Below are 24696 nucleotides of genomic sequence, written 5' to 3'. Positions count from 1 at the left end.
TTGTGTTTTCAATCCATTATTATTCATCTTCCTTGGCAATTGTTTGTCTCTTTCTTTCCAAATCTGCAATATCACTGTCACTTGCAGGATATTCACTTAGAAAATTATGCATTTCTGCCAATTAAGACTGTATTAATCACAGGCAAAAAGTAGCTGTTTTAGCCTAAAGCCTAAATAAAATACAGGAGCTGAATCTGCTGCGGCTGAGGGAGGGCGGGTCATAACAGCAGCTGCTAGCTCTCCGCTAGCTTTATGTTAGCTTTCTGTTAGCTTTACGTTCGCTCTCCGTTAGCTTTACGTTAGCTCTCTGTTAGCTTTACGTTAGCTTTACGTTCGCTCTCTGTTAGCTTTACGTTAGCTCTCCGTTAGCTTTACGTTAGCTCTCTGTTAGCTTTACATTTGCGCTCTAAAACAAGCTTTTTCTGACCGCGAGGAGATCAGAGCGAGCTCAGGTAGGAACATAAACCGCTGAGCTCTTTCTGCTCCTGTCTCCTCCTCTCCAGTCGCTCCTGTCTCCTCTCGAGCTCGTGCTTCTGTCTGACCTGCGCTCGTGAGCTCGCCGCTCGGCTGCAGCGCTACCGCCCTAAAAGGCGAACATAAAAGTGAAAATAGATACTTCTTTGGGGAATAAACTGTCGGAAAGTGCGTATTGGCAGAAAGTAATAGAAGGTTAATTCATGTCGGGACACGTGGCTTCTGTTGCTGTCTGTATTTGACCTGTCCCTCGGACAAACAGGGAGAGCGGGGCACTTGCCTGGACAAAACGTTTAGCCTAAACTACCAGCTGACTTCTTCAGTGATAGTGGAAGCAGTGGTGGAACAGTGGGTGCGTGCGTGTTTGTGCAGTGTGTGTGTGTGTGTGTGTGTTCTCAGAGGAGTGCTCTGGAGACGCTGTTTATAACGTTATTTGCAGCACTCCACATATAGCCTATTACGCTTTCTTTCTTTTTTTTGCTCGCACAGGTGCTACCACTTATTTTTTTTACTCGCACATTCTCTAAAAATAGTCGCATATGCGAGCATTTTGGTCGCAGTCTAGAACCCTGTTAAATGCAGGATCATTTTATGTACGCCTGAAAATAATGAATAGCCTTCACTGTTTTCAATAGAAATGTAAAGCTCATATGTTATTAACAGTAGCTAACCTAGCTGCTCACTCTCCTCTACAAACATTTATCAAACGTTTTGTTTTGGCCAAAAACGTTGAAATTAAACAAAATCCATCTCATCAGCTTCATTGGCTGCCAGTGTCTTTTAGGATCGAGTTTAAAGTTCTGGTTCTAGCCTTCAGAGCCATGCATGGTCAGGCTCCTTCCTATATCAGCGCTCTGGTCCAGCCTTACACCCCTGCGCGGGCTCTGAGGTCTGTGGATCAGAACCTGCTAAAGGTTCCACGTACAAGTTTTCGTACCAGAGGTGACCGATCCTTCCAGGCTGTTGCTCCCAGGCTCTGGAATGGTCTTCCGCCCTCTTTGCGCTGTATTGACTCTGTTGTTTCTTTCAAATGCAAACTTAAGACGCATTTATTTGTCCAAGCTTTTAATTAGCTACTTTTGGGCTGCTGTGATTTCTGTGTTGTTTTGACCCCTTTTTTATATTGTATGTAACTTCTGTTTTTAACTGTGTTGTGAAGCACTTTGTGGCCTTTGCCTGTGAAAGGTGCTGTATAAATAAAGATTACTTACTTACTTACTTACTTACTTACTCATACGTTCCTGTCAGTCACTAATTACGTGTTTATCTGATTCAGCTGTGTCATGCGTTGCTATGGCGACGCCACAGCGGAGTGACATCCCAGTGATTTAACTACTACTTTTGTAGTACGTTACCCCCAACACCGAACGTGACACATGTCGAGCCTTTGTTTGTTAGACATTTGATGATTGTGGCTCACAGTCCATTTTTAAAATATTCAAATTTTATGTGATTTTTAATCAGCCAAGTGAATGCACTTTTTCATGATATTCTAATTAGATGGCGAGCACCTGTTTATTAGTTTAACATTTTAAGTTGTATTACAGAAATAAATAAACTTTTGAACGATTCCGAGTTTCACCTGTATGAAAATATTATTTGAATTTGTATTTGAATATTGTGAATACTGTGAAACTCATAACTCACAACTGCATAAACGATGAGAAATTGTCTGGAAGTCGCTTCATGGAAATGGTAAATGTTGTAAAAAAGTAACTAACTCTGGGCCGTTTTATTTTAATGCCATTTTCTTTTTTTGTGTAGTGTTTTTGAAGTTATTCCCGTGTTGTTCTCAGGTCAGCAGAGGCAGAAGTACTACGACCTCATCGTGAACGGGTCGTACACTCCGCAGACAGTGCCTCTCGGAGGGAAAGCGCTCCAGGCCCAGGCCCAGGCCCAGGCGCCCGCTCAGCCCCAGCCCCAGCCCCAGCCTCAGCCTCAGCCTCAGCCTCAGCCTGACACGGTAACTCCCGCCTGAGTCCAGTTAAATTATTTCATAAGTCAATTTTTAACATGAACCTTTGTTGACGTCAATGACCTTTGTAATAAAAGTTGGAAAAATGGGAAAACTGATGCTACAACGCTCTGTGATCGATAAATACCAATAATATATATATATAAATACAACAGGGGTTCCTTAACCCCTTAACTCCCACCTGAACCGAGCACCTTTTTCTCCAGTTTGGCTTTACCCCAATCCAAAAGCTTCTGGAAAAAAGCTGTGAAAATAGCAACAAAACTGAGACGAAAACAATGATGGAAATGTGACAAAAAAGTGAGAAAACATTGACAAAAAAGTGACGAAAAATTTATGAAAAAGTGGCAAAAATGTCACAGAAAATTGACGACAAAATGTGACAAAAAAATTACCAAAACATGACAAATATTTGATTAAAAATTCGCCAAAAAAATTATAAAAATGTGACCAGAAAATTACCAAAATGCAACAAAAAAAAGACAAAAATTTGATAAAAAATTGACGAAAAAATGATAAAAATGTGACAAAAAATGATGAAAAAATGACAAAAATGTGACAAAAAAATGACAAAGTTACAAAAATGAGTTGAATACCCCACAAAAAAATTATGGAAAAAAAATCTGATGACGGGAGGAAAAAGAGAAAAAGAGTTTGTGGCGCTAGGCTAGTGCATTTCTATGGTATCAGGCATTTATATGGTTTGTCTGGTGTTATAAGTGATTTGCCTCAGGTGCACTGTGGAGCGGGTCAGACTGTTTTTAATGCAGGCTAACTGATGCCATAGAAATGCACTAGCCTAGCGCCACGAAACTCTTCAAACATAAGAACTGCATGAATTACAAAAAAAAATGTCTCCAGAAATCAACAACACTCTGGATAACTAGGAAATGAGGCCCTATGTCAAACATCCTGAAATATCTCTTTAACTTTGCAAAAGGAGTGAAACAGCGCCCCCAATTTGACTCTGGTGGCCAAAAAGTGTACTGCATCCATATTTACTATTGGGAAAGAGAGTTAGTATTAACCAGATGCAAAAGTAGGTCACTTTCTTCCGAGGTCAGAGTGCTAAAAACAAAAAAAACGAAACTACATAATAAAATAAATAAATAAAAAATAATATTTTGTTCCTCGTTGCTACTGAAGTTTTGCTATGTCTGTGCAGTCGTCCGAGATCCGGCGGAGACTGTCCAGCGAGCTGGCGGTGCTGGCGGCCGGAGTGCTCACGGCCGGAGCCCTCCCCCCGGCGTCTGCGCCCGCCGACCCCGGGTTCAGCGAGCCCCGGCTGGACACGCCTCGCCTCGACACGCCCTACACGCCCGGCTCCTCCACGTCGTCTCAGGGCGGGGCCGGGACCCCCCACAGCTCGCGCTCCGGGACGCCGTTCTCTCAGGACTCAGGCTACGCAGGAAACAGGTCGGTCGCCGCAGGAAACTGACGCCATGGTCGCTTTTGTTCACCTCTTACCCCCACCTGAACCGAGCACGTTTTCTACAGTGTGGCTTTACCCAAATCTAATCTAGCTTTTTGAACAAAGCGTCATAATTGTGATGAAAACAAAGATCAAATGTTTTCTTTTTTTGTCGTATTTTGTAACTTTTTCATTTACATTTTTTGGTTGCGTTTTTTTTTCTACAAGCAAAGAAACTTAAAAAGATACATTAGCATTAAGTCTACTTTTTTCCCCGAGCGTTTAACAAAGAAAGATACAGACGGCATATCTGGAACCATATATGGTCATGTTTGAAAACAGTTAAGGGGAAAACAATTTGGAGAAAAATCCAAACTTTCTCTAATTATTAATAAACTTCTTTAACAAACGCTGAATTATGAACATAGTTTTCTACTAAATAAAAATACAAAGACATGGATAGGAGCAAAGTGGTTCAACAGCCCATAAATACATAAATAACGGAGAATGCTAACAGGATGCTTCATGTTAGCATCGTGCTAAAGCTAACTAGCGCTAGCTACGACCGCTGTTTTTTCACTTCTACTGAACAATCTGCTGTGAATAAACATCCATATGGACCCGATTTAGACCTGACTTTATTTGGATGTGATAAATAAGTTCATATTTCACCAGAAAATGACTTAAAAGAGTGAAAAATTGTGTTTCCCAAAAGATCCTTTTTTCCCCCTCAGCAAAGCCACACCCCCTTCTATGACGCGATGCCGCCTGTATCTATAGGCTTTTGTAACCTCATTCATTTGATATATATTATACTCCATACTTCCTGAATTCTTATATTGTAAGTCGGTGGGTCTGGTTTAAGTCATCTAATAGTTATACATTTCAATGCAACTGTAAGCAGTATATTTAAAAGGTACTCATGGTCTCCGCTGTGCTACTATGGGACTCAGTGGGATGTTTGAATATAACTTTATCAAAAACTTCTTCCCAGAACAATCTTAATGTAGGACATTGCCAAAATATGTGACTCTGATTAGCATTGATTGTCCCACAATTTCTCCAACATGAGCCAAGGTGGGTCAAACCACTTTCATCACTTTCCTTTTTTTGTCACTTTTTGGCATTTTTTTTGTTGCATTTTTGTCGTGTTTTCACCACATTTTCGCCAATATTTTTTCACTTTTTTTTTCCCTATTTTGGTCTCGTTTTCGTTGTATTTTTTCACTTTTTTGTCACTTTTCCGTCGCTATTTTGATGCTTTTTTTAACTCCCACCTGAACCTCTCCAGTTTGGCTTTACCCCAGTCCAAAAGCTTCTGGAAAAAAGCTGTGAAAATAGCAACAAAACTGAGACGAAAACAATGATGGAAATGTGACAAAAAAGGGAGAAAACATTGACAAAAAAGTGTATGAAAAAAATGTATGAAAAAGTGTCAAAAATGTCACAAGAAATTGACAAAAAAATGATTAAAAAATGGATTAAAAAATTGACGACAAATGTGACAAAATGTTACAAAAAAAATACAAAAATATGATAAAAAGTTGACAAAAAAAGGACAAAAATTTGACAAAAAATGGCAAAGTTACAAAACTGTTGACTACCCGACAAAAAATGACGTGAGGAAAAAGATCCTCTTGGTTCAGGCGGGAGTTAAGCGGTTAAGCTTTTAGATTTGAGTGAGAAAATGCTCTCGGTTGAGGCGGGGGTTAAGAGGTTTTAAATGTTTCCGAGATGCTGTTGCTTCTGTTGACAGTTGTAGCTCAATCCCCTGACCTCAGCTGTTTCCTCTCTCCGGTTCCTCAGACACGGCGGCTTCAGTTCGGGCAGTGGGTACCCGCCCCAGGACATGCTCCCCTCCTCTTCCTCATCGTCCGCCGTCTCCTCCACGGCCGGCGGCTACAAAGTGTCCCGCTTCCCCCCCGAGGAACTCCAGGACTCCGCCGTGCACTACCGCGGCCGCCCCATCTACCCCCCGACCTCCTCGTACCGCCCCAGCGAGCCGCCTCCCTACCCGCCCCCCTACCCGGGCATGGGCGGGCCGCACATGGGCATGCCCCCTCCGCCCCACCAGTACGAGCAGCCGTCGGACAGGGAGCGGGAGCGCGACCGGGACGGGCGCTACGGCGGCGTCAACTCCAGGCGCTCGTCCTATCACCACCAGCAGCAAGACTCCAACTCCTCCTCCTCGTCCTCGTCGTCCTCGAAATACTCGCACCACTCGCACCACCACCGGGAGGAGCGGGGCTACAGCCGGCGGGACAGCACGGGCTCGCGGTCGGGCGAGCACGGCCGGCACCACCGCAACCACCACCACTCGCACAACCACCACAGCAGGAGGCGGAGCAGCCACGACCGCGACCGGGAGCGGGACAGGGAGCGCGAGCGGGACGGAGGCGACTACTCCAACAGCGACCCGCGCTACAACTCCTCGTACCGCTCCTCGTCCAACAGCATGTCCCCGCCCCCCTCCGCCTACAAAGAGCCGGCCGCCGCGCAGGACGGGCGCTCGGGTCAGTCACTGCTTCTTATTTCATGTCTTTCTTTATTTCAACAGGGTTTACAGACTTACACCACCTTCCGATATATTTTGGTTGAATATCGATATACGATATATATCCCGATATTCTTTCCGCAAAGTGAGAGCTGTGAAAATTAAATGTTAAAGGGGCTGGATGCAAGTTAGCCATTTTATACTCACTACTGCCACCTCAGGTCATACGCGTAACTGCAGCTTCTATATTAACCCCTTAACTCCCACCTGAACCAAGCACATTTTCTCCAGTTTGGCTTTAGCCCAGTCCAAAAGCTTCTGGAAAAAAGCTGTGAAAATAGCGACAAAACTGAGGCGAAAAAGATGATGGAAATGTGACAAAAAAGTGACGAAAAATGTATGAAAAAGTGGCAAAAATGTGACAAAAAAATGACCCAAAAAAATTACAAACATTTGATAAAAAATTGACGAAAAAATTACAAAAATGTGATAAAAATTTGACCAAAAAAAAAGAAAGAAAAAAATGTGACAAAAATGTGATAAAAAAATGACGCAAAAGTGGCAAAAATGTGACAAAAAAATGACACAAATGTGACAAAAAAAATACAAAAATATGATAAAAATTTGACAAAAAAATAGAAAAAAATAAATAAAAAGGGGGAAAAATGTGACAAAATGTGATAAAAAAATGCCGAAAAAAATGATTAAAATGTGATTAAAATGTGACAAAAAAATTACAAAAATGTGACAGCGGGACTGAAGGCTACGCGGAATCTATTTTGAGCAGGGGCTAATCCGAGTATACAGGGGCTGGGGCATTACAGGGAACCCCTGACAGAAAAACTGCCAGAAACTAACAAAAATAAAAATATTGTTTTATATTTATGTTTCAGACTGCAGGGAAAAGCAGCTCATATTTAAAATACTTCCTTAAAATGCTGTCCCAGCAATTTTGTACATAGACTGTTTATTTATAATATATATATTTTGAATGTTGTGGCATTTAAATATTAATTAGACTTTAAATCCAAATCCATGGGATTTTAAAAAGTTTGATTTTAGCCTAAATTTTCAAAATTACGGTATCTTGAGAAAGCAGTTTTCAAGATTAAACACATTTTTAAAAGTAGACAAGTAGGCGTTTGTGACTTGAGGTGACTTGCCGGCTAAAGCAAGACTTGACTTGACAAAAGCTATGACTTGACTTGACTTGACCCCATGACCGATTGACTTGGACTTGCTTGAGACTTGGACCTTCACGACTTGGATATGACTTGAGACTTGCATTTAGTGACTTACTCCCACCTCTGATGAAAAGTGTTGAAAAAATAACTATCGTATCGTAAACTAAACACCGTTCAAATCTAACATTCTTCTTAAACTTCCGCAGCGGAGAGAGTTCCTCCCACGCCGCCTCCTGCCGCCGCCAACTCGGACAAGCCGGCGCCACAAACCCCGGCCGCCCCGCCGCCGCCCCCTCCCCCGCTGCCCCCCGCCTCCGTCATAGCGGCCGCGGTGGCGGAGTCTCTGGACTTCAGTCAGGACAGTCCCAAAGAGCAGTGGACCAAACCGAAGCGCAGACCGAGCACTCCCCCCGCGCCCCCCAAGAGCCCGCCGCAGCAGCCGAACAAGACGCCCCCGCAGCCGCCCTCTTCCTCTGCGTCTCCCACGACGACCAACTCCCTGCCGTTGAGCGCCGTCCCCGCGCCGCCGGCGAGCCCCCCGCCCCAGCGCGACTCCGCCTCCCCCGAGCCCGACTCCACCAACGAGAGCCTGCCCTTCGTCTACCACAGCAGCAGCCTGGACTCGCGCATCGAAATGCTCCTCAAGGAACAGAAGGCCAAGTTCTCGTTCCTGGCGTCCGACGAGGAGGAGGACGGGGAGAGGAAGACGGCGGCGGGCGAGGGCGGGGCGGAGAGGGAGCGGCGGAAAGGAGACCGAGGCAGGAAGCGAGGGAAGGGCGGAGGAGGCGAGGACAGGAAGAGTCTGAACGTCCCGACGGCAGCGCCCGGAGCCGCGGAGCCCGCCCCGGCGCCAGAGGACGCCCAGGCCGCCGCCCTGGGCGAGGGCGGAGCTCAGGGTGCGGCGGGGGAGTCGGAGCGGCGCGGCGGAGCACGCACACCGCCGTACAACGGACAGACTCAGGTACGAGCTCTTCGCCAGAACTGGGACGGGATTCAAGGATGTTTAATGAGAGACATAAAAGTGCTGTTAAGAAGACTCATTTTCTATAGTTTTTTCATAAGACAGCTAGGCGGTCTCGGGTTCGATTCCCACCTGGACGGGGCCTTTCTCTCTGTCGTTTCTTAACCCTCTCTGTCGTGTCTTAACCCTCTGTCTTTTCTTAACCCTCTGTCTTTTTTTAAAGGAGCTATATCATGCTATTTTAGCCATTCCAAAGTTAAGTATAGGCATGTATATGATATATTGTACCTCTACCATTATGGAGCACTCATTTTGGTGATAAATATAAGTGTTTTCTGGAGGTATTTTTCAAACCCGGGAGACACAACGCTTCGATTCAGTTAACTCCGCCCCCTCTCTCCGCACATACAACTTTACCGTAATATAAATAAACAACAATAAGTGAAATTGCTTCACGATGCAGTTATACGGAGTTGACATCTGCAACACGGCTTCATAAATGGCTAACACACAAGCTAATATGCTAACACACATGCTAATATGCTAACACACAAGCTAACCCGCGTTTGGACTGACTCACCGCTCTGGTCCATCGCTGTTTACATTGTGGGACTTGCGTTGGTTATAAAAGTTAATCCACTTTGGTTCTGGCGAAGGTTCACCAAACATCCATCAGAGACAGTCACAGAAAAACAATATTTTGGCTGATAGTCGCTGAATCCCGGAGAAAAAAACAGCTGAGTGGCCTCTTCTAGAAAAAGGTTGAACAAACTCCTCGTCCTCGTAGCCAAACGCGCTTCTTTTTCTGCGTGACATGATCGTTAGTTAAGAATAAAGAACAGGTGTGTCCAGAGTAGGTAACGAGCTCCATCTTCAGCTGCAGCGCAAACATGACTGATCTGTTCAGACGCTCAGGGTTGTGTTTGTTTTGGCCTCAGCTGACCTGGAAGCACCTCGGGCACATCCTTTTTATTTTATTTTTTTGCCCTTCACTTTTTTTTTTCTTTGTTTCTCTCTTACAACAGAAATAATTAAAAAGCTGTTTTACAAATTAAAATCCTTCCGTAAGCATAGAATTAAGACATTACATTACAGACGTCGAGCACTTCCGTTCCGCTGTTACGACACAACTGAACAGGTCAGTCGTTCACCAGGAGAGGGCGGAGCCTCAAGAGAGCAGGATTCAGGAGGATTACTGAGAGCTGCGTGAATGAAGCCACACACCACTCTGGGGGTGTTTTTGATAAGGAAATAGCATAACAACATGGCTAAAAGCTCCAAAAAGTCGATTTTGCATGATATAGGACCTTTAACCCTCTCTGTCGTTTCTCTGTCGCTTGTCTCTGTCGTTTCTTAACCCTCTCTGTCTTTTCTTAACTCTCTCTGTCTTTTCTTAACCCCCTCTGTCATTTCTTAACCCCCTCTGTCATTTCTTAACCCCCTCTGTCATTTCTTAACCCTCTGTCTTTTCTTAACCCTCTGTCTTTTCTTAACCCTCTGTCTTTTCTTAACCCTCTGTCTTTTCTTAACCCTCTGTCTTTTCTTAACCCTCTGTCTTTTCTCTCTATCGTTTCTTAACCCTCTGTCTTTTCTTAACCCTCTGTCTTTTCTTAACCCTCTGTCTTTTCTCTCTATCGTTTCTTAACCCTCTGTCTTTTCTTAACCCTCTGTCTTTTCTTAACCCTCTGTCTTTTCTCTCTATCGTTTCTTAACCCTCTGTCTTTTCTTAACCCTCTGTCTTTTCTTAACCCTCTGTCTTTTCTTAACCCTGTCTGTCTTTTCTCTGTCTTTTCTTAACCCTCTCTGTCTTTTCTTAACCCTCTGTCTTTTCTTTTCTTAACCCTCTCTGTCTTTTCTTAACCCTCTCTGTCTTTTCTTAACCCTCTGTCTTTTCTTAACCCTCTGTCTTTTCTTAACCCTCTCTGTCTTTTCTTAACCCTCTGTCTTTTCTTTTCTTAACCCTCTCTGTCTTTTCTTAACCCTCTCTGTCTTTTCTTAACCCTCTGTCTTTTCTTAACCCTCTGTCTTTTCTTAACCCTCTGTCTTTTCTTAACCCTCTGTCTTTTCTTAACCCTCTCTGTCTTTACCCTCTGTCTTTTCTTAACCCTCTCTGTCTTTACTCTCTGTCTTTTCTTAACCCTCTCTGTCGTTTCTCTCTGTCGTTTCTCTCTGTCGTTTCTTAACCCTCTCTCTTGTTTCTCTCTGTCGTTTCTCTCTGTCTTTTCTCTCTTTTCTTAACCCTCTGTCGTTTCTCTGTTGTTTCTCTGTCTTTTCTTAACCCTCTCTGTCGTTTCTCTGTCGTTTCTCTGTCGTTTCTCTCTGTCGTTTCTCTCTGTCGTTTCTCTCTGTCGTTTCTCTGTCGTTTCTCTGTTGTTTCTCTCTGTTGTTTCTCTCTGTCGTTTCTCTGTCGTTTCTCTGTCGTTTCTCTGTCGTTTCTCTCTGTCGTTTCTCTCTGTCGTTTCTCTGTCGTTTCTCTGTCGTTTCTCTCTGTTGTTTCTCTCTGTCGTTTCTCTGTCGTTTCTCTGTCGTTTCTCTGTCGTTTCTCTCTGTCGTTTCTCTGTCGTTTCTCTGTCGTTTCTCTCTGTTGTTTCTCTCTGTCGTTTCTCTCTGTATTTTCTTAACTCTCTTTCGTTTCTCTCTGTATTTTCTTAACTCTCTTTCGTTTCTCTCTGTCTTTTTTCTCTGTCGTTTCTCTGTAGTTTTTTAACTCTCTCTGTTGTTTCTCTGTAGTTTCTTAACCCTCTGTGTAGTTTCTCTCTGTAGTTTTTTAACTCTCTCTGTTGTTTCTCTGTGTAGTTTTTTAACCCTCTCTGTTGTTTCTCTGTAGTTTCTTAACCCTCTGTGTAGTTTCTCTCTGTAGTTTATTAACTCTCTCTGTTGTTTCTCTCTGTAGTTTTTTAACTCTCTCTGTTGTTTCTCTGTAGTTTCTTAACCCTCTGTGTAGTTTCTCTCTGTAGTTTTTTAACTCTCTCTGTTGTTTCTCTGTGTAGTTTTTTAACCCTCTCTGTTGTTTCTCTGTAGTTTCTTAACCCTCTGTGTAGTTTCTCTCTGTAGTTTATTAACTCTCTCTGTTGTTTCTCTCTGTAGTTTTTTAACTCTCTCTGTTGTTTCTCTCTGTAGTTTTTTAACCCTCTCTGTTTTTGCCGCAGGCGTCTCCGCACTCCTCGGGTGAAGACATGGAGATCTCCGACGAAGAGGAGGGAGAGACGCCCGCCATCTCCACGCCGCACACGTCTCAGCCCTCAGGCTCCTCCCCCTCCTCGGCTCCGCCCGGCGCCTCCTCGCAGAACCCCGCAGACCCGTCGTCGTCCCCGCCCCCCCAGGACTTCAGCGGCGGCATGCACCCGCACATGCCCTCGTACCCGCCGCACCTGCCCCCTCCCCCGCCGCCCGGGTACTCCCTGCAGCCGCCCCCTCCCCCGGGCATCCCGCCTCTGCCGCACATGGAGCTGCACCCCGAGTACCCGCCGCCCATGCCCCCGCACATGTTCGACTACGCCTCGTCGGTGGAGCTGATGAACCAGTACACGGGCGGCGCCCCCATGTCCTTCCAGATGCAGACGCACATGCTCAGCCGCCTGCACCAGATGAGACTCGCCGCCTCCAGCACCACCTCAGGTACCGCCGCACAAATATTGACTTCTAGGGCTGGGTACCGTTTTTCGATGCCACTGCTTTAACGATACCTGCTTTTCGGTACCGGTGCGACAGAATTGAGACGAAAATAATGATGAAGATGTGACAAAAAAGTGAGAAAACTTTGACAAAAAAGTTATGTAAAAATGACAAAAAGAAAACACAAAAAAAAGACAAAAAATTGACAAAAAATGACAAAAATGTGACAAAAAAAATACAAAAAAATGACAAAAATGACAAAAAATTGACAAAAAATTGACAAAAATGTGACAAAAAATGACAAAAAGAAAAGACCAAAAAATTACAAAAAAAATTACCAAAGAAATGACAACAAAAAAATGACAAAAAATGTGACAAAAAAGTTAACCTGGCTAACACCATGCTGCTGTGTGCGCTCAAATTATTTCGAACTGCACAACAGCCTGGAGACCATGGCCGAAATTTTCGCATGGATTTGGGAACCAATCACAGAGCGAGGAGGGACGGCAAGACGATGACGCGTTATTCGATATATGGAAGCTTGTAGTTTATTTACGGATAAAAAAAAAAGTTTATTTACGGATCCAACATGAAGCAGCAGACACGATGGTATTTTTCGATCAAGCTTTAGACCTTGTTCTAAATAATTTAGCTCAAAAGTTTACAGCGGGTACGTCATACGTCATCTCATACGATGATACGATTGGCTGTGGCTACGTGCAGACGCATGAGACTTTTTTTTTTTGTATCGCCCAATAAACGAGTATGGACGATCGTAAACCACACCTCTCCTACGAGAAAATGAATTGGTGGTCCCCAGACTAAATATCACTTGTGATTTTAGTCAGGTGATTTTAGACAAAAATGTGACAAAAATGTGACAAAAAAATTACGAAAAATTGACAAAAAATTTACAAAAATGTGACAAAAAAATTACAAAAAAAGACAAAAAGAAAAGACAAAAAAAAAGACAAAACATTTACAAAACATTTAAAAAAAAAATCCCTATTGCTGCCAAACATCATTTACATTTCTTTCATGTCACTAAAAAGATTTGTCCTGATCACAATACAACAGGGCAGAAAAACACTTTACACTTTTCCCCCATATTTCCCCAATTTTTTCCCTAAATCTCACCCAAAATCTTCCCCTATTTTTTTTTTCCTATTTGCCCCCATTTTATTTATTTATTTATTTTTTACAAATTTTGCCCCATTTCCCACCATTTCTCCCCCATTTTTTTCCTAATTTTCTCCAATTTTAACACATTTTTTTCCCCCATTTTTTGAATTTCATTTTATTTTTTTGCATTATTTTAGCCATTGTCCCCACATTTCTTGACATTGGAGATCACTCAAATTGTTCATTTGCGTATATTTAAAGCTCTTCTTAATATTATTTTATGTCTGTGAAATGGGAGTCCATGATGGTTTTTCAGGACCTTGGACAGCTCTCTTTGACAACAGTTTCTTTGCTGACGTCAAGCTCAAGTTTACAATTAGCTTCTCAACAATCTTCGCTGTCACACAGGAAATGTTGTTCGTTCATCTGTAAATAATGAGTAAATGTTTTGTAATGTTGAAAAATCTTAAGTAGTAAGTAAAGATGTAGATAAGATTCTTCTAAAGCAGGGGTCGGCAGGTTTGCTTGGTGGAGGCCGATTTTCTGTATTGTAAAAGGACCAAGGGCCGAACCTAAAGTAAAGCACCATTTTCTACAATTGCCAGTGCTGTGCATAATCTATGACCTCATTTGGTGTTTCCTGTTTGGAAAGTTTTAAGTAATTGACAGAGTTTCTCACATTTTTACAGTACTTAACCCCCTGCCTTAAACAAGCACATCTTCTCCAGTTCAGCTTTACCTAAATCTAAAAGCTTCTCAACTGGAGCTTACAGCCTATAAGTGTAACGCCTCATTTAACCTCTTAACTCCCACCTGAACGGATCCCATTTTCTCCAGTTTGGCTTTACCTTAATCAGAAAGCTTCTTTGGGAAAAAAGCACCAACATAGCCACAAAAAATGAGAAGAAAACAAGGATGTAAACTCGACAAATGTGACAAAAATTCAATAAAAATGTGCCAAAAATTCAATAAAAATGTGACAAAAATTCAACAAAAATATGACAAAAATGTGACAAAAATTCAATAAAAATGTGACAAAAAATCAACAAAAATGTGACAAAAATTCAACAAAAAGTGACAAAAATTCAACAAAAAGGGACAAAAAACTCAACCAAAAAGTGACAAAAAATCAACAAAATTGTGACAAAAAATAAAACAAATGACAAAAATGTGACAAAAATTCAACAAAAATTCAACAAAAATTCAACAAAAAGTGACAAAAATTAAACAAAAAGTGACGAAAAACTCAACCAAAAAGTGACAAAAATTCAACAAAAATATGACAAAAATTCAACAAAAAGTGACAAAAAAAACTCAACCAAAAAGTGAAAGAAATGTGACAAAAAGTGACAAAAAAAACTCAACCAAAAAGTGAAAAAAATGTGACAAAAAGTGACAAAAATTCAACAAAAATGTCACAAAAATTCAACAAAAATGTGACAAAAATGTCACAAAAAGTCACAAAAATGAAAAAGAAAAGATCAGTTTTGTGGGTCTTAGCTTTCAAATGAGGTGCTACACAGGCCTATATAACAGCCAAAGAGGACAGAATGCATTTGGTTTAGGCGGGTGGTAAGAGGTTAAGATTAAACTCTAAAACGATTAAAGTACTTCTGATTTGTGTAATAATATTTCTCAAAATCATCTTGAGGGCCACAAGTTCTATGCTGGAGGGCCGGATTTGGCCCCCGGGCCTGACGTTGCCGACCCCTGTTCTAAAGATACGATGGTGAGAAATGGACTTCGGCTGCCCCGTAGTGACTTGTTAAACTTCTCTTCCCGACAGGTCTGACGCCGGGGCCAGGAGAGGGCGCCACCGCGGACTACAACTCGTACCACCTGCACTCACTGCCGCCGCCCCATCCGTTCATGGAGGGCGAGGGAAGCACCGCCCACTACGACCAGGACCACAGGTACCACCCACAGCACCCTCACTGTTTAGAGCCGCCACACACAGGGATGTTGATTCAAACTGACATTAAACCCAAAAGAACATGTTAAAAGTCACATATTAGAGCACAGGAACATAATACAATAAAATGGAACAGGAGATTTGAACTCGTGACTGCAGAAACGACAACACGCAACATGTAAATATAATGATGACCCTCTGTAGGTTTTGACAGGACTATTTAACCTCTTAACTCCCACCTGAACGGATCCCATTTTCTCCAGTTTGGCTTTACCCTGATCAAAAAGATTCTTGGGAAAAAAGCACCAAAAATGTGACAAAAAATCAACCAAAGAGTAACAAAAATGTGACAAAAAACAACAAAAATGTGACAAAAAACAACAAAAATGTGACAAAAAACAACAAAAATGTGACAAAAATTCAACCAAAGAGTAACAAAAATGTGACAAAAAACAACAAAAATGTGACAAAAAAACAACAAAAATGTGACAAAAAACAACAAAAATGTGACAAAAAACAACAAAAATGTGACAAAAATTCAACAAAAATGTGACAAAAATTCAACAAAAATGTGACAAAAATTCAACAAATAATTGACAAAATTCAGCAAAAATGTGACAAAAAATTTACAAAAATGTGGCAAAAATTCAAAAAAAAATACGACAAAAATTCAAAAAAATGTGACAAAAATGGAACAAAATGCAACAAAAATGGGACAAAAATTCAACAAAAATGGAACAAAAATGCGACAAAAATGTGACAAAAATTCAACAAAAATGTGACAAAAATTCAACAAAAATGTGACAAAATAAAAAAAAAATGTGACAAAAATGTGACAAAAAATTCAAAAAAATTCAACAAAACAACAAAAATGGGACAAAATGCAACAAAAATGGGACAAAAATTGGACAAAAATGGGACAAAAATTCAACAAAAATATGACAAAAATGCAACAAAAATGGGACAAAAATGCAACAAAAATGGGACAAAAATGTGACAAAAATTAGACAAAAATGCAACAAATGTCAAAAAACCCCCAAAAACATTCAAAAGTTGACACAACACAGCAACAACGCGAGGAAAAAGGTCAGTTTTGTGGGTCTTAGCTTTCAAATGAGGTGTTACACAGCCAAAAGAGGACAGAATGCATTTGGTTTAGGCGAGTGGTAAGAGGTTAACAGTTTGAATTCATGAAAAGTTTGAAATAGCTTTTGTTGTTGATCCAGTTCGTTCCAAAGTTTGACTCAATAAACACACAACATTTCCGAGTGGATTGAGCTAAAGGCGATGAACACTCAAATTATCATCCTCAAATTTAATCCTCTCCAATTATTAGGCTTTGGATTATTAATTTTTAGTATTATATTTTACAAGATCCTTAGATTTTAGCAGCTTCGACTGAATAAACCGGTTCTGATGTGAATGATACGCATAGCTCGTTTCTGCAATAATGAGGATTAATTATGTTCAAGTGTTTCTCTCACATTTAACACAATAGGTGAGTTATGGAACATCAAAGTGCAGCTTAATGTATGTTCTCGTCTCGTATAGTTTAGCTTTATGTATAACAGAACGTCCTGGTGGATGGTATTGTTCTCCTTGTTCTCCTTGTTCTCCATGTTCTCCATGTTCTCCATAAACATGTCCCTCTCTGCGTTTGTCCCGGTCACAGGTACCTGCCGCCGCACGTGCCGTACCCGTACCACCCGGACCCCCACGGCTCGCAGATCCCTCCCCCGCCGGTGCCCCCTCCCCACGGCCTGCCCTGCCCGCCCGCCTGGCCCCCGCTGCCCCCGCACTTCCCCTACATGCCTCCCCCGGGCTACGGCACGGTGCTGCCCGCGGCCCAGGACACCGGGCAGGGGGCGGAGTACCCGCCCGCGGCCGACGAGCTGCCCCCCGCGGCCGAGAACCCCCACGAGGCCACGGTGCAGCTGGTGCTGGCGTCGCTGATCCAGGAGATGAAGAACATCATGCAGCGCGACCTCAACCGCAAGATGGTGGAGAACGTGGCCTTCAACACCTTCGACGAGTGGTGGGAGCGCAAGGAGACCATGGCCAAGGTCAGCAGATACACGCACCTCACTTTATCCAGGCGACTTACTCATTTCACAGTCATGACAAACGCATCGAAAATGAGAAAAGTATCAAGTGTGCGTGAAAATATCTCTCCTTCCTTTGCCTGTGAGTGAATGTAGACGATACTTTGCTCCGTCTTTGGGGCGAGAGCAAATCAGATACCGGTACTTTAACCATCTTAGGTCATCGATGCCTGAACAAGACTTTTTCTGATGTTTATACTAAAATATTTGTCATCTAGAACCAGAAAATACAACTCTAATGTTGATTTATTCCATAAAAGACTTACATTTGTAATATTAATTTCAGGTGAAACAACCAAGTCACTTGCTTTTAAAGGTGACATATCCTACAAAATGGACTTTCTTAAGGTCTAAACCAGGGGTGTCAAACATACGGCCCGCGGGCCGGATGATTTAATCCGGCCCCTGCCCTGTAGAGCATAAATTCCAGAGTATGTCAAAAAAAAGTAAGTCTCTAGCCCATTCCTGTGCGGAGTTATGAATTTTTAAAGAATAACCAGAATGCTCATTCTAGCCACTAGAGGGCATTAAATAAATAGAAAAAGGATAAAGTTCCACACGTGTCCAGCAGAGGGCACTGACAAAATAAGAGCTCAGGATATGAACAACACATTATATAGCCATGTGGTAAATGGACAGTCTGCCCCAGGGCGGCTGTGGCTTCAATAACAGTTTACCACCACCAAGTGAATGAATAATGACTACTGCACTTTCAGGAACTTGTGACACAGGCTTGTAAAGTGCAATACAAGTGTAAGCCGTTGTCATTAATGAAGCTACTGTCAAGTTGGGGCTTTGATCAAGTCACAACTTATTATTATTCATTTATTGGAAATATTTTCTCTATTATATGTGGCCCGCGACCCGCCATGGGAGCTGAATTTCGGCCCGCGACCCAAAATGAGTTTGACACCCTTGGTCTAAACCATGTTTTAACGTCAAAGACAGACCTGGAGAAGTATTTCACAACATTCATCAGGGCTCCAGATTAACTTTTATTTTAGTAGCGCTGGTGCTACCAACTTTTTCATTTGGTCGCACAGACTCGAGACACAAAATTCACCATTTTAATACATTAAAGCAAGGACAGTTATAAACATGTTCAAATCACTAATAATTGATCTTAATAATGATTAATATAATGTTAAAACTTTTTAAAATTTAGTGTTTCATGTTAATAATAGAGTGATTTTATATAATTTTAGTATTTTTTTTGCATTGCTCCTCTTTAATTTTGTGTTTTCAATCCATTATTATTCATCTTCCTTGACAATTGTTTGTCTCTTTCTTTCCACATCTGCAATATCACTGTCACTTGCAGGATATTCACTTAGAAAATTATGTATTACTGCCAATTAAGACTGTATTAATCGCAGGCAAAGATCACAGTCTGTTTTAGCCTAAAGCCTAAATAAAATACAGGAGCTGAATCTGCTGTGGCTGAGGGAGAGGGCGGGTCATAACAGCAGCTGTAGCTTTACGTTAGCTCTCTGTTAGCTTTACGTTAGCTCTCTGTTAGCTTTACGTTAACTCTCTGTTAGCTTTACGTTTGCTCTCTGTTAGCTTTATGTTAGCTCTCTGTTAGCTTTACGTTAGCTCTCTGTTAGCTTTACGTTAGCTCTCTGTTAGCTTACGTTTGCTCTCTAAAACAATCTTTTTCTGACCCTCTGTGTTCTGTCTCTCAGTATTCGAGTATCCGTTAACCCTCTGTCACTCAGTACTTGAGTATCCGTTAACCCTCTGTCACTCAGTACTCGAGTATCCGTTAACCCTCTGTGTTCTGCGTCTCAGTACTCGAGTATCCGTTAACCCTCTGTGTTCTGCGTCTCAGTACTCGAGTATCCGTTAACCCTCTGTGTTCTGCGTCTCAGTACTCGAGTATCCGTTAACCCTCTGTGTTCTGCGTCTCAGTACTCGAGTATCCGTTAACCCTCTGTGTTCTGCGTCTCAGTACTCGAGTATCCGTTAACCCTCTGTGTTCTGCGTCTCAGTACTCGAGTATCCGTTAACCCTCTGTGTTCTGCGTCTCAGTACTCGAGTATCCGTTAACCCTCTGTGTTCTGCGTCTCAGTACTCGAGTATCCGTTAACCCTCTGTGTTCTGCGTCTCAGTACTCGAGTATCCGTTAACCCTCTGTGTTCTGCGTCTCAGTACTCGAGTATCCGTTAACCCTCTGTGTTCTGCGTCTCAGTACTCGAGTATCCGTTAACCCTCTGTGTTCTGCGTCTCAGTACTCGAGTATCCGTTAACCCTCTGTGTTCTGCGTCTCAGTACTCGAGTATCCGTTAACCCTCTGTGTTCTGTCTCTCAGTACTCGAGTATCCGTTAACCCTATGTGTTCTGCGTCTCAGTACTCGAGTATCCGTTAACCCTCTGTGTTCTGCGTCTCAGTACTCGAGTATCCGTTAACCCTCTGTGTTCTGCGTCTCAGTACTCGAGTATCCGTTAACCCTCTGTGTTCTGCGTCTCAGTACTCGAGTATCCGTTAACCCTCTGTGTTCTGCGTCTCAGTACTCGAGTATCCGTTAACCCTCTGTGTTCTGCGTCTCAGTACTCGAGTATCCGTTAACCCTCTGTGTTCTGCGTCTCAGTACTCGAGTATCCGTTAACCCTCTGTGTTCTGCGTCTCAGCACTCGAGTATCCGTTAACCCTCTGTGTTCTGTCTCTCAGTACTCGAGTATCCGTTAACCCTCTGTGTTCTGTCTCTCAGTATTCGAGTATCCGTTAACCCTCTGTGTTCTATGTCTCAGTATTCGAGTATCCGTTAACCCTCTGTGTTCTGTGTCTCAGTACTCGAGTATCCGTTAACCCTCTGTGTTCTGCGTCTCAGTACTCGAGTATCCGTTAACCCTCTGTGTTCTGCGTCTCAGTACTCGAGTATCCGTTAACCCTCTGTGTTCTGCGTCTCAGTACTCGAGTATCCGTTAACCCTCTGTGTTCTGTGTCTCAGTACTCGAGTATCCGTTAACCCTCTGTGTTCTGTGTCTCAGTACTCGAGTATCCGTTAACCCTCTGTGTTCTGTCTCTCAGTACTCGAGTATCCGTTAACCCTCTGTGTTCTGTGTCTCAGTACTCGAGTATCCGTTAACCCTCTGTGTTCTGTCTCTCAGTACTCGAGTATCCGTTAACCCTCTGTGTTCTGTGTCTCAGTACTCGAGTATCCGTTAGCCCTCTGTGTTCTGCGTCTCAGTACTCGAGTATCCGTTAACCCTCTGTGTTCTGTGTCTCAGTACTCGAGTATCCGTTAACCCTCTGTGTTCTGTGTCTCTGTCGCCGCAGCCGTTCCAGACGATGGTCCGCGGCGTCTCCGCCCTCCGAGACGAGGAGAAGAAGGAGGAGAAGCTGACCAAGCCCCGGGAGCCGCTCACGTCTCTGGTGGACTGGGCCAAGAGCGGCGGAGCGGAGGCCTTCTCCCTGAGGGGGGCGCTGCGGCTGCCGTCCTTCAAGGTAAAAAAGAGGGGGTCGGGAACGCCGAGCTGGGGGTCCATGGTGTTTATACAATCCTTCATTTAACCCCTTAACTCCCACCTGAACCGAGCACATTTTCTCCAGTTTGGCTTTACCCCAGTCCAAAAGCTTCTGGGAAAAAGGTGAGAAAATAGCGACAGAACTGAGACGAAAACAATGATGGAAATGTGACAAAAAAGTGACGAAAAATTGATGAAAAAGTGGCAAAAATTTCACAAGAAATTGACAAAAAATGTACCAAAAAATGACAAAAATTTGATTAAAAAAATTGCTGAATTTTTTTTTTCAAAATGTGACAAAAATGTGACAAAAAATTACCTAAATGTGATAAAATTTTATGATTTTTTTTTTTTTTAATGTAACAAAAATTGGCAAAAAATTGATAATAAATGTATGAAAAAATGTAGCCTGGCTAACACCAGACTAAAATCACAAGTTATATTTAGTCTGGGGACCACCAATTCATTTTCTCGTAGGAGAGGTGTGGTTTACGATCGTCCATAGTTGTTTATTGGGCGCTACGAATGCGTCTGCACGTAACCACAGCCAATCATATCATCGTATGAGATGACGTATGACGTACCCGCTGTAAACTGTTGAGCTAAACTATTTAGAACAAGGTCTAAAGCTTGATCGACAAATACCATCGTGTCTGCTGCTGTCATGTTGGATCCGTAAATAAACTTTTTTTTTTTTTTAATACGTAAATAAACTACAAGCTTCCGTATTTCGAATAGCGTGTCATCGTCTTGCCGTCCCTCCTCGCTCTGTGATTGGTTCCCAAATCCATGCGAAAATTTCGGCCATGGTCCCCAGACTGTTGTGCAGTTCGAAATAATTCGAGCGTACACAGCAGCATGGTGTTAGCCAGGTTACAAAAAAAAAAAAAATGTGACAAAATAATTGACAAAAATGAGTTGAATACCCAACAAAAAATGATCGGAAAAAATCTGAAAAAGATCCTCTCGTTTCAGGCGGGAGTTAAGAGGTTAAAACTGCAGAGATTTGTGGGTTGAGTCTTGTAGGTCTTAGCTTTCAAATGAGGCACAAATTAACTACAGGACGATCAGTGGAAACAGTGTGAATACTTATGTACATGCACATGTACTTTTAGTTTATTTTAGATTACTTTCAAAGCCATTAAAAATAAAATGGCTGTACGTTTTGTCCAGGGGTCAAATATATCTCCAAATACATCGTCTATCGTGATGTAAAAGATAGACATTTTAGACCATATGGCCCTAACACATTACACATGATGATGTCGGGTGTGATTGTGTTGCAGGTGAAGAGGAAAGAGCCGCTGGAGCTGGAGGAGGGAGACATGAAGCGACCGCGACCCCAGACGCCGCCAGAAGACCAAGGTTTGGACACGCGTAATTTTAGACTCTTTACTGAAGAAGGAAACAAACATTTGAACTTCAAATATATTGAGGAGTTATAGTGCATTTCAGTGACCGCGGCCCCAGCTTTCTGAAGGCGGGGCGGCCCTGGACGAGGGAGATAAGGTCCTTTATAGATGAGACCTGCATTAGCCGTGACAATGAAGGTCTTAAAGTGCACATGACAGGCTTTAATCCTTTTGTAGTTATGACTTAGTTTGACGGATATCTGTAATAATCATAGTTCTACTTCAGTGCTGGAGAGCAGTGTTTCCCAACCAGGGGTACGGGGACCCCTGGGGGTACTCGAGGACTTGGCAGTGGGTACTTGGAACTATTTCAGATTGAAAAAAGGGGAAAATGTAACATAATTTTTTATAGGAAAATGTGTTGCTTTGGGAGAATTGTAGGTTTATTTTGACTAAAAACATTGTCCTTTTTCTTACAAATACCACTTTTAAGTAATTACTTTCTAAATAAACTGTAGCACCCTTGAGGTAGGGGGTTACACGGTTGACCACTGAAAGGCCAAAGGGGTACAAAAGACAAAAAACGTTGGGAACCACTGCTGTAGAGCATCATAATGACACAGTAACTGTGATGAAGGAAGTGTCTCGTGTTCACTGCTTTTATCTGTTTCAGCCGAGCGGAGGCGGCCGGACGAGCGACTCGCCGCCGAGAGGGACAATAAGCGGCGGAAGAAGAAGCCGCGGAACAGGAAGCCGTGGGAGCTGGACTCTGAAGGAGAGGAGACGTCTGACGAGTCGTCGTCGGAGAAGGTGAGTTCAGCTGCTGTCCACCAGAGGGCAGCGTGACATCTCTGCTGAGGCGCTGCAGCTGAGTGGGGAACTTTAACTGTAGAGATATCAGCTTGTACTGTAGATGAATGGCATAAATATGAGAAGAAATGTATTGCAGGTTTTCTGTCATTTTATGGCTTCATATTAAAATGACCCAAATTCTGAATAATGGTTTAAATTTATGCATTTATTTTATGACATATTAGTTACCGAGACCTTTTCAGAGGGATTATAGATCTTTAAAAGATACAAAACTGAGGCTCTCAAAGAAAAGTCAGGGCAGAACTCGAGTGATGTGTCAGGATGCAGCATTAAACTGTATAAACCTCTTAACTCCCGCCTGAACCGAGCACATTTTCTCCAGTTTGGCTTTACCCCAGTCCAAAAGTTTCTGGAAAAAAGCTGTGAAAATAGCAAGAGACGAAAAAAATGATGGAAATGTGACAAAAATTTGACGAAAACATTGGAAAAAAAGTGACGAAAAATTGATGAAAAAGTGGCAAAAATGTCACAAGAAATTGACGAAAAACGGACAAAAATGTGACAAAAAAATGACAAAAATGTGACAAAATATGTGACGAAAAAATGACAAAAATGTGACAAAAAAATGACAAAAATGTGACAAAAAAATGATAAAAATGTTACAAAAAAATGACAAAAATGTGACGAAAAAATGACAAAAAATTGACAAAAAATGACAGAAATATGACAAAAAATTATTAAAAAATGACAAAAATGTGACAAGAATGACAAAAAAATGACAAAAAAGTTTCTAAAATGAGTTGAATACCAAACAAAAAAATGATGGAAAAAAAAAATCTGATGACGTGAGGAAAAAGATCCTCTCAGTTCAGGCGGGAGTTAAGAGGTTAAACAGACTCGACCTTTGTGCGTGTTGTTGCCTCACCTTACATTTCTAATTTTCCAAATGTGTTTTTGTTTAGGACGAGGAGGAGAGTGAGAAAGACTCGGACGGTGAGTTACATTTAATAAACATGACACAAAAATAATGTACTGTGGAATATATAGAAAGAAATTCTATATATTCTTGGTAAAGCTCAGTCCTGACCTGTTCCTGTTTCAGCAGACGAGGCGCTGAGTGCGGACAGCGACGACGAGAGCCTGTCCTCGTCCTCGGGCTCCTCTTCGTCGTCTTCGTCTGACAGCGAGGACGAGGAGCGCCTGAGCGAAGGCCTGGACACCATGGACGACTCCACCATGGACAGCACGGCGGAACGAGACAGGTGAGCGGCGCCCGGAACACGCCCCGCCCCGCCCCGCCACTGGAGGCTCTGACACTGTTCTTTGTTCTGCAGGAGTAAAGCGGCCGCGAGCAGAGCCAACGCCGACGCTCAGATGGGTGAGTGTGTCGGACTGATCGTGCTGGGGCGAGGGGGGGGGGGGGCTGGGGGGGTCTCTGAGAACCACCCGCCTGTGAGTACGTGTTAAAGAAGCTTCATGTCGGTCTCGGCTCGTCAAGTCTCTTAGCTCTGGCTGAAAGGACAGGTTGACGAATGGACTTGAAACTGGATTCCACTCGGATCATTTATTGGTGAATTAAAGCCATACTAAGTAACGTGTTTACCTTAATAAATCCTTTTCGTAGTCCCTGTGGGGGTAATACAAGGGTTTTGAGTCTGATGGCGGAGGGGAAGAAACTGTTCTTGTGGCGGGAGGTTTGAGTCTGAATGGACCGTAGCCTCCTGCCTGAGGGGAGGGGTTGAATAGTCCGTGTCCAGGGTGAGAAGAGTCAGCTGTGACCCACAAAAATGTCACAAGAAATTGACAAAAAATG

The 24696-nt window shown here is 42.7% G+C and overlaps 1 protein-coding gene across 2 annotated transcripts in view; it reads left to right on the top strand.

Moving 5' to 3' along the window:
- setd1a (SET domain containing 1A, histone lysine methyltransferase) overlaps positions 1–24696 on the top strand; it is a 48460-nt gene that overhangs the window by 7607 nt on the left and 16157 nt on the right. The window contains exons 5-17 of one of the 2 annotated variants that reach the window (XM_079564318.1): positions 2271–2437; positions 3615–3865; positions 5667–6373; positions 7745–8499; positions 11649–12117; positions 15023–15149; positions 16821–17211; positions 20531–20698; positions 22005–22083; positions 22744–22880; positions 23846–23876; positions 23989–24145; positions 24218–24261. In XM_079564318.1, the coding sequence (XP_079420444.1) occupies positions 2271–2437; positions 3615–3865; positions 5667–6373; positions 7745–8499; positions 11649–12117; positions 15023–15149; positions 16821–17211; positions 20531–20698; positions 22005–22083; positions 22744–22880; positions 23846–23876; positions 23989–24145; positions 24218–24261 (3483 nt within the window). Of the gene's footprint in view, positions 1–2270; positions 2438–3614; positions 3866–5666; positions 6374–7744; positions 8500–11648; positions 12118–15022; positions 15150–16820; positions 17212–20530; positions 20699–22004; positions 22084–22743; positions 22881–23845; positions 23877–23985; positions 24146–24217; positions 24262–24696 lie in introns of both variants that reach the window. The other variant, XM_079564317.1, reaches the window with a different exon arrangement.

Source organism: Gobius niger (genome assembly GCF_951799975.1).
Source record: "Gobius niger genome assembly, chromosome: 10".
Taxonomy (NCBI): domain Eukaryota; kingdom Metazoa; phylum Chordata; class Actinopteri; order Gobiiformes; family Gobiidae; genus Gobius; species Gobius niger.
Note: the sequence above shows the minus strand (reverse complement) of the source record. Positions and strands in the feature narration are given on the sequence as shown.